Raw genomic sequence first — 16,143 nt, 5'->3', positions numbered from 1 at the left:
AAAAAAAAAAAAAAATTAGCTGGGCATGGTGGCGTATGGGTGGTCTCATCTATTTGGAAGGCTGCTATTATCAGTAGTTAAAAGAAATTCACACCCAGAGCTTCAGCCAACCTATGGACAGCTGAATTAAGCAGCCCAGGAGTTTGAAGCTGCAGTGACACGTGATTGGGCCACTGAATTCCACCCTGGGCCACAACAGAGCAAGACCCTGTATCAGAAAAAAAAAGAATTGGAAGTCCTAAAGTGTAATTTTCTTTTCTCCTCACCTCCCCAACAAAAACAAACTTAAAAAAAAAAACATTTCGTAGTGTCCGAGTCAGTTAAGCAGCCAGAGACCACAAATCTATTATCAGTAGTTAAAAGAAATTCACTCCAGAGTTTCAGCCAACCTATGGACAGCTGAATTAAGCAGATAGTAAAATGCAAATGCAAAATAGCTAATCTTGAGCTGGCTTAAAGTACTGATACGTTGTATATGTTAATAGTTAATATCAGTGAGCTCTGGATTGCTTGATCCCAGGAGTTTAAGGATACAGTGAGCTATGATCACACCACTGCACTCCAGCTTGGGTGACAGAGTGAGACCCTATCTCAAAAAAACCGAAACAAAAGGCAGTATCTATTGAGCTGTTAGATGTCAGGCATTGTTCTTTGCATTCACATTAAATCTTCACACCTCTGAGATATATAATGTCATCTCAGATGTTTCAGATGAGGAAACATAAACACAGCCTCTGTTCTCTAGATCAGTGGTCCACAACCTTTTTGGCATCAGGGACCCGTTTTGTCGAAGACTATTTTTCCACTGATTGGGGGTGGAAGTGGGGTGGGAGTGGAGTGGGATGGTCTCAGATGAAATTGTTTCACCTCAGATCACCAGGCATTAGTTAGATTCTCACAAGGAGTGAGCATCCTAGATCCCTCGCCTGCACAGTTCACGATAGGGTTCGCGTGCCTATGAGAATCTAATGCTGCGGCTGAAATGGCAGGAGGTAGAGCTCAGGCAGTGATGCCTGCTCATTGGCTGCTCACCTCCTGCTGTGTGGCCCAGTTGCTAACAGGCAACGGACGGATACTGGTCTGCAGCCTGTGGTTCGGGACCCCTGCTCTAGATTATGGGGAAGCCGAAGTACTATTTTCTCATTGTAAAAACAGAATCCTACCTTTTACTTCCCACCTCCTCCTGTTAATGGAAGTTGGAATGGAGAAGGAAGGAGATGCCAGGGAAAGGAAGCATTTTAAAATCATTTGTAACATGTAACTCCAGGGTACTTCAGAGTTTTAAAGAATAAATAGGGAATAAATTTGTTTAATTACCTTTTTAGATCCAGGTTTAGGTGCCACTTGCAGGCCAAAATCTAATCTGGAAACCAAATGAGTTACAAAGTTTGGGTGCTTTTCTGTAAAAACAAGGAAGCAGTTTATTTGTATACTTTTGTGTCTTGTGCCATTCTGTTGGAAAAGGGCGGAGGAAATACATACTTTCATATGCTACAGGATAGCTCTGAGATGCAAAAGTATCTCTAATTGCTTAGGGGAGAAGGGTATTACTGGAAAGATGGGGTGGGTGACTTTTCGTAGTATAACCTTTGTGAGATTTTAGTACTTTACTGTATGCACATGATAACTATTCAAAAAAACAAGCCCGTTTTTTGGACCCTAGTTTACTGACTCCATATTCTTGTAACAGCAAAATTAGAATTCTTTTAAGTTAAAAAAAACTTTATCATAGGAATTTCCAAGCATGTCTTAAAATAGGATATCCCCAGCTTCAACACTAATGGCATTTTGCAGATTGAGAGGATAATAAAATGTAGCTGTAGTTTGGATACATGTATCCAAATATACTACATTTTGCAGATTGAGAGGATAATAAAATGTAGCTGTAGTTTGGATACTACATGTATCCAGATATACTACATGTATTTCAGATATGTCCTCTGAAAATACCTGCAAATTTATAGAGAATGTTGGGTATGTCCTTTGACTTTATCCGTGCTTAGTTCCATAGTCTATAATTCAGTTTCTGATTGGGCACAGTGGTTCATACCTGTAATCCCAACACTGGGAGGTCGAGGTGGGAGGATTGCTTGAGCCCAGGAGTTCGAGACCAGCCTGGGTAACGTAGGGAGAACCTGTCTCTAAAAAAAAAAAATTAGCCAGGCATGGTGGCGCCTGTAGTCTCAGGTACTGAGGAGGTTGAAGTAGGAAGATCACTTGATCCTGGAGGGTTGAGGCTTTAGTGGTACCACTGCACTCCAGCCTGGGCAACAAGGCGAGACCGTGTCTCAATAAATAAAGAATAAAAATACAGTTTCTGTGGTATAGTTTATATACCATCACACCTTTATAACTGACTGAGAATACTTTATGGTTAGTATGTGCTGTTTTGAAAATAAAACCTGTTTTAAAATGTGTTGCATTTTAAAAGTTTTAATCTATATTGATATTACTAGACATAGTTATATAGTTTGGCAACCCTGTTATATGTTCCTATTGTAAGGGTATACCTAAACCAGACTGGCAGTTAATGAGAGTGACTTGTCCTGTTATTGTGTGCTTTGGCATATTTCTCTTTTGAATATATAACAGGAAAATACGGGAAGAATTGCTGAGTGTTCTAAACATTCTCATTTGCAAGGAACATCAGTAAGGAAAACAATCTTACCTACCTTATTTGAAGAGGTGGAAGCAAATTTAACCTTCTGTTAGCCAGTAGGAATAGGTCTGTACTAAAAATACACCAATTAGCTGGGCATAGTGGTGCACACCTGTAGTCCCAGCTACTTGGGAGGCTGAGGCAGGAGAATCGCTTGAACTGGGGAGATAGAGGTTGCGGCGAGCCGAGATTGCGCCACTGCATTCCAGACTGGTGACAGAATGAGACTCAGTTTCAAAAAAAAAAACCTTGAAACTTTAGAATTATGTTCATGTTTGCTGGTGTTTTAACTCAAACAGGGACAGAAATCCTAGGGAAGTAACCCATATGACTGTTTTTCTAATAACTGCATTCATAGTAGAATAACACTACATTCACTAGTAGAGGTTGAGGGAGAGAGGAAAAGAAGGAATTACATGTTACAGGATACTTTTCTGTTTTTGTCTAGACTGAGGCTGAGGCGGGTGGACCACGAGGTCGGGAGATCGAGACCATCCTGGCCAACATGGTGAAACCCCATTTCTACTAAAATACAAAAAATTAGCTGGGTGCATTGGTGCACTCCTGTAGTTCCAGCTACTCAGGAGGCTGAGGCAGGAGAATCACTTGAACCCAGGAGACAGAGATTGCAGTGAGCTGAGATCGAGCCACTGTATTTCAGCCTGGTGACAGAGCAAGACTCCATCTCAAAAAAAAAAGTTTGTCACTTTTCTCCTGTTTAATTTTGCGTTTTTTGAATAAAGGATTTATGTCTTTTCCACATGGATTATTTTGAGTAGTACCAATACATTCCTGAAGGAGATCAAAAATATATATGCATAGCTCTCTTGGTAGCATGTGTTTGAGAAAGTAATATAAGGATTACATAGATTAGGGTTGCAGGCAGTTCTGTCCCTTTAAAGCCAGATCTTTTATTTACTTACTTTTTAAAGTTTTTGCAGAGATGGGGTCTCACTATGTTGCCCAGGCTGGTCTCAAACTCCTGGGCTCAAGTGATCCTCTCGTCTCAGCCTCCTGAAGTGCTGAGATTATAGGTGTGAACCAAGGTGCCAGGCCAAATCTTTGGTTTTTTTCCTACAAGTAAAACACCCTGAGGCTGAAGGTAATTGCTAACTGATGCAACCTGTTTTTCTTACTGCTTTTTTTCTGGGGATCTAACAAGGAATTGGAAACACAAGTTTTTGACTTTCGTTTTTCCTCCTCTTTATTTTCTGATAGTGTTTTCTTAAAGTCATCTTCCACCTGCCTCTGAAGTTGAGGAGTAGGAAGGAATCTGTTAGAATCATTTGGGGTTCAGTTAGTAGTGTCTGTGGTTAACTTTCTTTCGTGGTTTTGAATTTAATTTCACTATTTGACTAACACTATTTTTACTCCGACTTCCTCAAACACTGTGGGACTTAAACTGTGACAGGTGAAACTCAGTGCCTTAGGTGAAGGCTTGGTAGAGACTTAGAAACATAGAATTCTTACAGGGTAGCTTAGGATTCTTACAGGATAACTTAATTGCTTTTAGGTTTATAGCTTTATGAACTTTATGAGCCCACTGGAATATTTTCTCCAATTATTGGAAAGACTGATTATCAATTAAACTTAACGAGTCTAAGGACCCTCTACTCAGAAAAATAGATGTGAGATCCTGTCTCAAAAGAAAAGTTAAAGTCAGGAAGAAGTTAAAATTAATGGTTTATAAGCCTTTACTATAAGTAAATGTAAGTTACATACTTTGAAGCTATTGTATTTGCCTTGCATTACAGCATATACTTGAACTTGTAAAGCAGGTTAATCTTCTACATTATTACGATGTTTGTATTAATGGTTAGACAGTTGTTTGACTCCTTGCCCCTGTATTCAGTAACTGAGTTACTGTAACTACACTTTATAACTGAGTTACAACATTTATAACTCAATACCAGCAGTAATTGAGATAGAAGAGTGAAGAGAAAGTAAAATGTAGCCTTGTAGTCTTATAACTTATTCAGAGCCTGGCCTGGTTATGTTTAAGCACTATTAGCAGAAGAGTTTGACAAAAGAATTTAAATAAAATACAGTTAACTTGGCTGGTTTAGTCCATAAGATAATAGTGACAGTGGTGGTGTCTGTGGAGGGAAACTGTATTGCTAGAGGACAAGGGTGACAGAAAGACTTGATTTTTTTTTCCCCATGCTTTTTCTTTTCTGGGGTGGGGGTGTGTGTGTGTGTGTGTGTGTGTGTGTGTGTGTGTGTGTGTTTTGTACCATGTGAATTTATTATATTATCCTTGGAGGAAAGGGGGATAAAACTAGTCTGGCCAAGGCTAATAAAATAAAGCCTCCATTGTAGCTTCTTTTAGTAGGACTTAATCTGTTATACCATAGTTAGTCACCCAGAGTATTAATAACCCACTCTGGTAGAGATTTCCTCCTAGTAACTGGTGACTTTTGTTCTTACATGCTTAATTGGTTTGCAAAGACCTACCATCTTTAGATCCTCTGTATTTGTTTAGCAGATACTTCAGTATTTTCTGAGTACACAAAGCAAATCTAATTCCATTATTTTCCTTGTTAAAATCCTTAAGTAGCTCCCTTTGCCTGTAGAATAAACTCAGGATTCTTACTGAGGTATGTTTAGCTTGTCAGTCTGGCCCTTGCTCATCTCTCTAACCTTAATTCTGTACTCCCTCAAGTCGATAGTGTTAGAAAAGTACTTGTAGTTCCCATAGCCAACCACACTTTTACATCTCTGTGCTTTACCACATGCGCTTTCTATTGAGAATTATCTCGCCTGCCTCCCTTGAACACATTGCTTTAGCTGTGTAGCCTTTGACAAGATCCCTCTTACATATCTTTGTTTTGGCACTTTTTGCACAGAATTAGAACTTGTTTGCTCTTGCTATTCAAGTTCCTTTATTTAGATCAAGAACTCTGTGACATTTTAAATCTTTTTATGCTTGTAACTTAATTTTTCAGATTCTTGAAGCGTGAACAAATAACAGCTACATGTTGAGGGGGGTAAGAGAGGACTGGTCCAATAGTTCCAAGGTCTTAAAATAAATCAAGAAACTCAATTACCTCAAATCGCTTGAACCATGAGTGCTGCCTTGCAGATATTGCTCTTTCCTTTAACTTCATCTGTATTTGTTCTACCTCTTATTTGAAACAATTGAATGCCATATTTGTTGGAAGAAGAGAAGGTCCAATACTTGGCTATTAATAGTCTCACTTTAATTAACATAATGTAGATGTTATTGTGACCTTGAAGCATTAATGTTAAGTGAGGATTTGTGTTGATGAGCATATATGAATGTCAACTCTTTGGAATACACTTGGTAACATGGTTTATTATTATATTTTCTAGCTCCAGAACCTGGGTATCAACCCAGCAAACATTGGCTTCAGTACCCTGACTATGGAGTCTGACAAATTCATCTGCATTAGAGAAAAAGTAGGAGAGCAGGCCCAGGTGGTAATCATTGATATGAATGACCCAAGTAATCCAATTCGAAGACCAATTTCAGCAGACAGCGCCATCATGAATCCAGCTAGCAAAGTAATTGCACTGAAAGGTATAAAAAATTGTCGGTTTTTCTTAAAACTCTTCCTGTTTGTTTTTTTGTTTGTTTGTTTTTTGTTTTTTTTTGAGACGGAGTTTTACTCTTGTCGCCCAGGCTGGAGTGCAATGGTGCAATCTTGGCTCACTGCAACCTCCGCCTCCCAGGTTCACGTGATTCTCTTGCCTCAGCCTCCCGAGTAGCTGGAATTACAGATGCCTGCCACCACCACTGGCTAGTTTTTTTGTATTTTTAGTAGAGATGAGGTTTCACTATTTTGGCCAGGCTACTCTCAAACTCCTGACCTCATGATCTGCCTGCCTCGGCCTCCCAGAGTGCTGAGATTACAGGCGTGAGCCACCACGCCCAGCCAACTCTTCCTATGTGTTTATGCAAGTGCAATAACTAGAGTTTACGTTTTTAAGTATAGTGATTAAATTTGGTTAAAGAAAATTGATCTGCTGATACCGAACTTGATTTAAACCACTTTAATGACTTTTACTTGGAATGTATCTGTGGAATATCTTAACATAGATCTACTTAGAATAATTTTAAGTTTTAGAATAAATGCATTTATATTTTGTATCTGGTATAAGACTGTGCTAAACATATCTCTCTACAGAGGAAACAAATTAGTGATTCATATTCTGGAATAGAACATACTTTACTAATATTAGCACCTAAACATGGCAGAATTTTGTACGATAATAAACTTGCCTTTGATTCTGTGCTTTTTTTTGTACTTCAGGCTTGTGTTTCACTTAGATTATTGGGTTCTAGAAAGGGCTTGAATTTACTTGTTTAAAGTGTGTTTGTATTTAGGTGGATATTAAAGCTCTTGAGTGAAGCGTATTTGAGTTTATTCAGACTAACTTTTTAATTGTCCCAACAAGGGAACTGTGCAGCTTAGAATAAACAGAGTTCAAAGACTCTTAGACTGTCAGGGAGCCTGTATTCCTTTGAACTTTAGGATGAGACTAATTGACCCGTTAAAACAGATGTTTTTAAGAGGGCTCGGTGAAAAACTGACTCTTAAAAAGGCATTTGATTGCCTATTTTTTGCTTTGTTTCTCATTTTGATAGAAGGAAGAAAAGTTCAAGTTCCCAGTAATTTCTGAGTTGTTAGAGGTGCCGAACTTTGACTTTGCTTTACATGATTTAAACTTTGTATGTAGTAATAATACTAGATGGAGAGTAAATGGGGTTGGGTAGGACTAGCGTATTCAAACACATAAGTCACTATCACATATCTAAGATAGAAGCTCACCTCATCTCGAGGAAAAATTGTCCAGCTTTCACATGGGACCAGATGTTTTGTGACAGTAAGTGTTTTACTTCTGTTACTTCTATTTAGGGTATTAAGCTTCCTTCAGACTCTTTAAAGAATTTAAATTCAGGTCCTTAGCAGTTCCCATACCTCTCTGTTAAAAGGCCATAATTTTAATTTTGCCAAAATTCTTTTCTATTTTTAATGTTATTGTTATCTTATCACATTTCTTAACGCTTTCTTATGTGTGCAGATGGTGAGTTATCTTAAATTAGATTGTGTTAGTTATTGTCCTGTTCTATGAAAAGAATAAATTGAAAATATTTTCGGAGCATTGTACAATAGCATCATAGATTTGTCCCTATATGTCTGCACTATGGAGTCAAGCTGTCATCTCTTGTCCCCCTCTCCAAACCACTACACTTATATATATACTCCAATCCCGAATAATCTGGGGATTGAGGAAGGCAGCAAAGGAAAGTTAGTCAGTCCAAAATCCTGCTTCCCTCTGAAGCCAGTTTTGAACCTCTTGGCTTCTTTTTATAAACAGGACTGTAACTCTCACAATTTTTCAAGTCTGGTTGTGGTTTACATACTGTGTGGGATGGGAATAACATTCTTCATTTTATGAAAGAAATTTTTGCACATGTGGTAAGGAGGGTTGTAGTACAAAGCTGTATGTTTTGCCCCCCTTCTGTGTCGCCCCAGCACCTGAATCTTAAAATTTCGGTCCTTCAGGAGCCAGATTCTCTGTGTCTCAGGAATGGTGTTTTTCTTAGTCTTTAAAGACTAATCTTGATAGCCTAGTGATAGTTGTGGACTTTGGCCTCTATTAATTTATACCAAATCACATTTTGAACTGATGGATTTCAAATTACAAGTACAAGCCTTTGCATCTGACTTGGTGACTCTTAACACTCAAGGCAAATTTCATCCTTTTTTTTTTTTAACTAAATCCTTGCTTTCTTAGTTGGATGAAGCTTGAACTTTGTTCTTACCTCCAGTATATTAACAGCATCTGAAACTATCCTCTTCCTTTGTCTCCCTTTCCTTTCCTCCAGCACCTCTACCTTCCCTTTGTTATCTTAAGGCAGTTAAATGTAGCATGCACTTCTTTTATGTGCTAGTGGCAACAAGACAGAATTGAAGCAGATCCTCTTTGTAAAAAGCAGTTTCCACAAGATTTATTTGGATGAGAGATGACTGCTTTTAAAAAAGTACATTTTCTTTCCCCTACGTGTTTGTTATCAGAGTTGCTTTGTCTTGTGTCGATGCAACTAAGTTTATGTGTAAACATACTTAATTACAAGTATGAAGTTAACGGCTTTGTTTTCAATTATTGTTAAGAAAACTATTCATTAGACTTACTTTAAGTTGGGATTTAGAATTCCATGGAAGTCATACTATCTGTTTAAAGTGTGTTTATTAGAGGTAATACAGTTTTTGCTTAAAATGTAGATGTAGATTGCTTAGTCTTAGCTGTTACCTCTTTAATGGTTGCTGCTGTATTGCTGCAACTCCTGTAGTTATTAGTCTCGTAATAGAAATATTTTTGTTTGGAAGTTACAGAGCTAGTCTAGGTAGGTATTCATTCTCAACTTTACGCTTTTAATGATTTATAATTCTTGATTTTGTTTTTAGCTGGGAAAACTCTTCAGATTTTTAACATTGAAATGAAAAGTAAAATGAAGGCTCATACTATGACTGATGATGTCACCTTTTGGAAATGGATCTCTTTGAATACGGTTGCTCTTGTTACGGATAATGCAGTTTATCACTGGAGTATGGAAGGAGAGTCTCAGCCAGTGAAAATGTTTGATCGCCATTCTAGCCTTGCAGGGTGCCAGATTATCAATTACCGTACAGATGCAAAACAAAAGTGGTTACTTCTGACTGGTATATCTGCACAGGTAACATTTTAACTAGTTTTTTATAAAGAAGAGGTTTAGAAAACTGTGGTGCCCAGAATGCAGTTTTATTTTGAGATTAGGTCTTTCTATACTCAATCCTGTTGAATTTCACTTATTTTGGAAGACCTTGTTTTTCCTCCCTCACACCTCTTCTCTTCTCCCTCCTCCCTCCTCCCTCCTTCCCTCCTTTCTTCCTTCCTCGCTCCCTTGCTATACTGACATATAATTTCAGAATGCTCTTATCAAGCGTTTTGAGCTCTTCTGTGGAGATTGAGTAGAAATTGAGTTTCTGTAAGAATGATTTGGGATTTATTATGGAGTATTTACTGCAAAATGAATGCTTCTGTACCTTTTTGTTTAAGATGTATATGAGGCACATTTTAAACATTAATGTTAAGCTTTAACAAGATAATGTTTGGGGCTGATTTTAAGTTAAGAAGTATCAAACCTATATTGAGAGATGAAGTCACAAATAATTATAAATCCTGCTAAAGATGACAAAGCATTCTAGTTATTTCATTACTTGATGAATCTGAGAGTTTTTGGTTTATGGGTCTCCAAACATTATTCTCTTTGATCCTTTATAGCAAAATCGTGTGGTGGGAGCTATGCAGCTATATTCTGTAGATAGGAAAGTGTCTCAGCCCATTGAAGGACATGCAGCTAGCTTCGCACAGTTTAAGATGGAAGGAAATGCAGAAGAATCAACATTATTTTGTTTTGCAGTACGGGGCCAAGCTGGAGGGAAGGTAAGTTTTGACTTTGGTAATTATTTTAATGAGAACTTGTATTTGACTTTCTGCTACAAATTAGTCATCTAATTTCAAAATAGCCTTCTCCTTTCCTAAGTAATTTATTTTTAGTATTCACATTTGTGGTGACTTAATTTGTTCAAATTTTGCATCTAGTGATACTTGTCTAAAATGAATAATGTTCTTTCACAACTCGTTCTATTGGCTGTTTATATTCTTTATTTTGATTGCCAAAGTGCACATTTATATGCTGTACATCTAGAGAGTTTGATTTAGTAGGTGGTGCCCATAGTGTTTTTTTGTTTATTTTTTGCTTTTTGAGACAGGGTGTCACTGCTGCCTAGGCTGGAGTGCAGTAGCGCAGTCATGGGCTCACTGCAGCCTTGACCTTCTGGGCTCAAGTGATACCTCTGTCTCAGCCTCCCAAGTAGCTGGGACTACAGGCACGTGCCACCATGCCTGGCTAAATTTGGTGTTTTTGTAGAGACAGGGTCTCACTATATTGCCCAGGCTGGTCTCAAACCTCTGGGTCCAAGTGATCCTCCCACCTTGGTCTCCTAGTATAATCTGCATTTTAAATACCCTATATGGCTTGATATAGAGGTAATGTAGACTATAGTTGAATAACATTGCCATAAGTTAGTGGTTTTCAGCGGTGGCTACACATTGGAATCACCTGGACAAATTGTAGTACTTTGTATATTAGACTTAGTTGCAGGTAATAGAAACAAGGTCTGGTTGATTGGAGCAATGGTCTGTTTAGTGAAGGATATTGGATAGTTTACAACAGCTAGGGAGGCTGTAAAACCAAGACTAGGAAATGAGGAGAAATAATGGAAAATTAGCAGTGGTCAGGGTCTCAGCCAACAACTATTCCATGGAACTCTGAGGACACTTCTGGATCCATGATTGCATTGCTGGATGCTTGGAAATTCGATTTGACTGCCATTTCCACTACCAGAGTAGAATCTCTGAAATCCTAATACCTTTGTGTTCCTAGCTCCCTGTTCGAAGTCCAGTTATAGGCAAGATCAGATGCCCACATCTTACGTCTGAGAGGTTTGGAAATAATTATTTGGTGTTTGGTGCTCCTAAAACAGAAGGCTGGTTCTACTACCAACAAAACTTGTAAAGAGTATCTTCCCTCTTGTTGTCCCATCAGGAAGAGGGTTTAGATTCTAGGCAGACCAAAAAATTTGAACTTCACTTTCGTTAGGACATGTGTCTCTTTTTCTTGGTAAGTAAGCAATTTTTAAAAATTGAAATAGAGATTGCTTAAATTTGATCATCTGTAGCCTGTCAGGAGAGAGGAAATAGTAAGTAATGAGATACAATTCTGCTTAAAATTTCACATAGCCCCTGAATTGAGGAATAATGCTGCCAATACCTCAATGTGACAAGGTTAGAAAGCACTGATATTTAGATCTGAATTGATGGAATTTAAACAGAAAAAAACACATAGTTTTAGAAATTAGATATTATCCTTAAAACATAAGGCCAGGATATTTATTGAAAAGTTCTACTAGAAAAAAGTTTCAATGTCATTTTGAACAGTATCTGGAAACCTGTTTATAGGTTATTGAGCCTGTTATTTATTACATGGTGCTATCCTGTCTGCCACGGCTTTTGAAGGAAGATACCAATTTTTTTCAGTGTGGCTAGTCATCCTAATGAAGGATGCTGAGACCCTATAACATTCATATGGTATGTGTCTTGGATACTGAATTATTTTTTGTCTGAGTTCATTTCTGACATGACTAAGGAAAATATATAGTACTTTTTCATTGAGATTATTTACTTTTCTCTTGCCTGGCTTACGTGCAGCATTGGATATTTTAAACCAAAATGTTCTCATTTAGTTTATGGGATGTTTGTGATTAGAGAGACAACTCAAATTAGGTATATACATTCCTTCTGTTTTAGTGTATATGTATAGGTAGAGAAGAATTAAACAACTTACGTTTCTATTTGGAAATACTAAATTAAAACATTGAAAGCTAGGAGAAAAATACCTTTGTAGGTAATGTATTACCCTTCTATACCATTTATTTCAGGTAGATTATTTAAGGTATGATTATTTCAGATATTCAGCTGACCTTTTTTTTTGAGATGGAGTCTCGCTGTGTTGCCCAGGCTGGAATGCAGTGGCACAATCCCGGCTTCCTGCAACCTCCACCTCCCGGGTTCAAGCGATTCTCCTGCCTCAGCCTCCTGAGTATCAGCTGACTTTAAAAAATGTATTTATCTTAAAATAATACAGATTATAGGAAGCTGCAAAGACAGTACAGAGCAGTTCCCTGGGTTCTTTATCCAGTTTCTCCCAATGGCTACATCTTACACAGCTGTAGTACAGTAGAAAAACCAGGAAATTGACATTGGTACAATTGTATGATTCTGTGTCATTTTATCATGAGTAGGTAACTATTTTATCACCACAGTGATTTCCCTTATGACTGTAGAGTCCCACCCACTCCCCCTCTCTCACACCATCCCTAGCTCCTGGCAACCACTAATTTATTCTCTATCTCTATAATGTTGTCACTTTAGGAATGTTACATAAATGGAATCATACAGTATGTGACCTTTTAAGATTGGCTTCTTTTTTTTACTCACCATAATGTTCATGAAAGTTTGTTCCTTTTTCTTACCAAGTATTCCATGGTATGGATGTAACCAAAACCATTTAACATTGATCTTCTGTAGAACATGTTGGTTGTTTCCATTTGGGGGCTACAAATAAAGCTTCTGTGATCAACTGCTAATGTGTAGGTTTATATACATTTTGATTTTCTTTTGAACAGTTACATATTATTGAAGTTGGCACACCACCTACAGGGAACCAGCCCTTTCCAAAGAAGGCAGTGGATGTTTTCTTTCCTCCAGAAGCACAAAATGATTTTCCTGTTGCAATGCAGGTATTTTAAGCAATATAAATAACTTTTTAAAAATCTCTCCTCTTAAAAGAAATTAACCCAAAGACTATTCATGGTAGATATAATTTAAGTGATGCTTAAAAGAATACTCTTACAAAGTTTATTAGTGAAGCTTTGTAAAATAATACCTTGGCCTTTCATGTACAGGCCTACCTTGGGCATATTATGAGGTTTGGTTCCAGACGACCACAATAAATTAAATACCACAACAAAGTGAGTCATAAGAATTATTTGGTTTCCCAGTGCAGATCAAAGTTACACTTACACTATGCTATAGTCTACTGTAAAGTGTGAAATAGCATATCTCTAGAAAAACCGTATACATACTATAATTTAAAAATACTTTATTGCTAAAAAATGTTAATGATTATTTGAGCCTTTAGTGAGTTTTAATCTTTTTGCTTGCGGAAAGTCTTGTCTCAGTGTCAGTGACTGCTGAATAATCAGAGTGGTTGAGGTGGCTGTGGCAGTTTCTTAAAATAAGACAGCAGAGAAGTTTGCTGCATCAGTGGACTCTTTCACAAAAGATTTCTCTATGCAATGCTGTTTGATAGCATTTTACCCACAGTAGATCTTCTTTCAAAATTGGAGTCAGTTCTTTAACCCTGCCAGTGCTTTACTAGCTAAGTTTCTGTAATAATCTAAATGCTTTGTTGTCATTCAGCAATGTTCACAGCACCTTCACCAGCAGTAGATTTTATCTCAAGAAACCACTTTTCTTTGCTCATCCTTAAGAAACAGCTCCTTTACTAGGAAATACAGTAATTCAGTCACATTTTTAGGCTCTATTTCTAATTCTGGTTTTCTTGCTATTTCTACCACATCTGCCCGTATGTGCTGCACTGAAGTCTTGAACCCCTCAATCATCTATGAAGGTTGGAATCAGCCTCTTCCAAACTCCTTTTAATGTTGATGTTTTGACTTCCTCCCATGAATCATGAATGTTGTTAATGACATCTAGAATGATGAATCCTTTCCAGATTCACCATTACTTGAAAGTACTGTGGTGAATCCTTTCCAGATTCACTTAAATTTACTTTGCCCAGATCCATCAGACGAATCACTATCCAGGGCAGCTGTGGTCTTATGAAATATATTTCTTAAATAAGAAGACTTGTAAGTCAAAATTGCTTCTTTGATTCATAGGCTTCAGAATGGATGCTGTCTTAGCAGACATGAAAGCAATATTAATCTCCTTGTATATCTCCATCAGAGCTCTTGGGTGACTATGTGCATTGTCGATGAGCAGTAATATTTTGAAAGGAATCTTTTTTTTTCTGAGCAGTAGGTCTGAACAGCAGGCATAAAATATTTAGTAAACCATGCTGTAAACAGATGTGCTGTCATCAGGGCTTTGCTGTTCCATTTCTATAGCATAGGCAAAGTAGATTTAGCATAATTCTTGAAGGTCCTAGGATTTTTGGAATAGCAGATGAGCATTGGCTTCAACTTAAAGTCACCAGCGTCATTAGTTCCTAATAAGAGAGTCAGCCTGTCCATTAAAGCCAGGCATTGACTTCTCTGTAGAGAAAATCTGTTGTTTAGTGTGACCGCCTTCAATGATCTTTGCTAGATCTTCCATATAACTTGCTGCAGCTTCTACATCAGTACTTGGTTTTCACCTTACACTTTTATATTGTACAGATAGTTTATTTGCTTAAACCTCACGAATCAACTTCTGCTACCTTCAAATTTTTCTTCTGTTGTTTTCTCACCTCTCTGAGCCTTCACAGAATTGAGGAAAGTTAGGGCCTTACACTAGATTAGGTTTTGGCTTAAGAGAATGCTGTAGCTGGTTTGAATTTTTTTTTTTTTTTTTTTTGAGGAGCCTCCTTCTGTTGCCCAGGCTGGAGTGCAGTGGCAGGATCTCGGCTCACTGCAAGCTCCACCTCCCGGGTTCATGCCATTCTCCTGCCTCAGCCTCATGAGTAGCTGGGACTACAGGCGCCCACCACCACGCCGGGCTAATTTTTTTGTATTTTTTCAAAATACAAAATATGGGGTTTCACTGTGTTAGCCAGGATGGTGTCGATCTCCTGACCTCGTGATCCGCCTGCCTCAGCCTCCCGAAGTGCGCAGGATTACAGGCCTGAGCCACCGCGCTTGGCCTATCTTTTTTCGTTCCTTTCCCTTTCCCTTTCCCTTCCTTTCCTTCTCTTCTCTTCTTTTCTTTTTCTTTTTCTTTTTTTTTTGAGACGGAGTCTCACTCTGTGCCCAGGCTGGAGTGCAGTGGTGCGATCTCAGCTCACCTCCGCCTCCCGCGTTCACGCCATTCTCCTGCCTCAGCTTCCCGAGTAGCTGGGACTACGGGTGCCCACCACTACACCCGGCTAATTTTTTGTATTTTTTGTAGAGACGGGGTTTCACCGTGTTAGCCAGGATGGTCTTGATCTCCTGACTTCGTGATCCACCCACCTTGGCCTCCCAAAGTGCTGGGATTATAGGCGTGAGCCACTGCGCAGGACCTCCTCCCTCTCTCTCCCACTCTCCCCCTCTCCCCCTCCCTCTCCCTCTTTAAAGAGACAGGGTCTCCCTCTGTTGCCCCTGCTGGAATGCAGTTGGTGTGATCATAGCTCACTGCAGCCTTGAACTTGAACTCCTGGGCTCAATTGATCCTCTTGCCTCAGCCTCCAGAGTAGCTAGGAGTAGGTAGGACTACAGGTACATACCACTACGCCTGGCTATTTAAAAAGTATTTTAGAGACAATGTTTCACTGTGTTGCCCTGGCTGGTCTTTTTCTTTTTTTTTTTTTTTTTATGAGACTGAGTCTCTCTATTGCCCAGACTGGAGTGCAGTGGCACAGTCTCAGCTCACTGCAATCTCTGCCTCCTGGATTCAAGCGATTCTCATGCCTCAGCCTCCCGAGTAGCTGAGATTACAGGCACCTGCCACCACACCTGGCTAATTTTTGTATTTGTAGTAGAGTCAGGGTTTCGCCATGTTGGTCAGGCTGGTCTCGAACTCCTGACCTCAAGTGATCTGCCCACCTCGACCTCCCACATTGCTGGGATCACAGGCGTAAGCCACCATGCCTGGCCCAGGCTGGTCTTAAACTCCTGGCCTTAAGTGATCCTTGTGCTTCAGCCTCCTGTGTA

The 16,143-nt window shown here is 38.8% G+C and overlaps 1 protein-coding gene across 3 annotated transcripts in view; it reads left to right on the top strand.

Moving 5' to 3' along the window:
• CLTC (clathrin, heavy chain (Hc)) overlaps positions 1-16,143 on the top strand; it is an 80,557-nt gene that overhangs the window by 23,615 nt on the left and 40,799 nt on the right. Inside the window, exons 2-6 of one of the 3 annotated variants that reach the window (XM_011979174.1) lie at positions 5,993-6,200; positions 7,706-7,708; positions 9,094-9,362; positions 9,950-10,111; positions 12,916-13,029. In XM_011979174.1, coding sequence (XP_011834564.1) covers positions 5,993-6,200; positions 7,706-7,708; positions 9,094-9,362; positions 9,950-10,111; positions 12,916-13,029 — 756 coding nt within the window. Of the gene's footprint in view, positions 1-5,992; positions 6,213-7,705; positions 7,709-9,093; positions 9,363-9,949; positions 10,112-12,915; positions 13,030-16,143 lie in introns of all 3 variants that reach the window. The other 2 variants (XM_011979176.1, XM_011979175.1) reach the window with 2 other exon arrangements.

Source organism: Mandrillus leucophaeus, unplaced genomic scaffold (assembly GCF_000951045.1).
Source record: "Mandrillus leucophaeus isolate KB7577 unplaced genomic scaffold, Mleu.le_1.0 Scaffold20, whole genome shotgun sequence".
Classification (NCBI taxonomy): Eukaryota; Metazoa; Chordata; class Mammalia; order Primates; family Cercopithecidae; genus Mandrillus; species Mandrillus leucophaeus.
The sequence above is the reverse complement of the archived record's forward strand: the minus strand, read 5'-3'. Positions and strand labels throughout refer to the sequence as shown.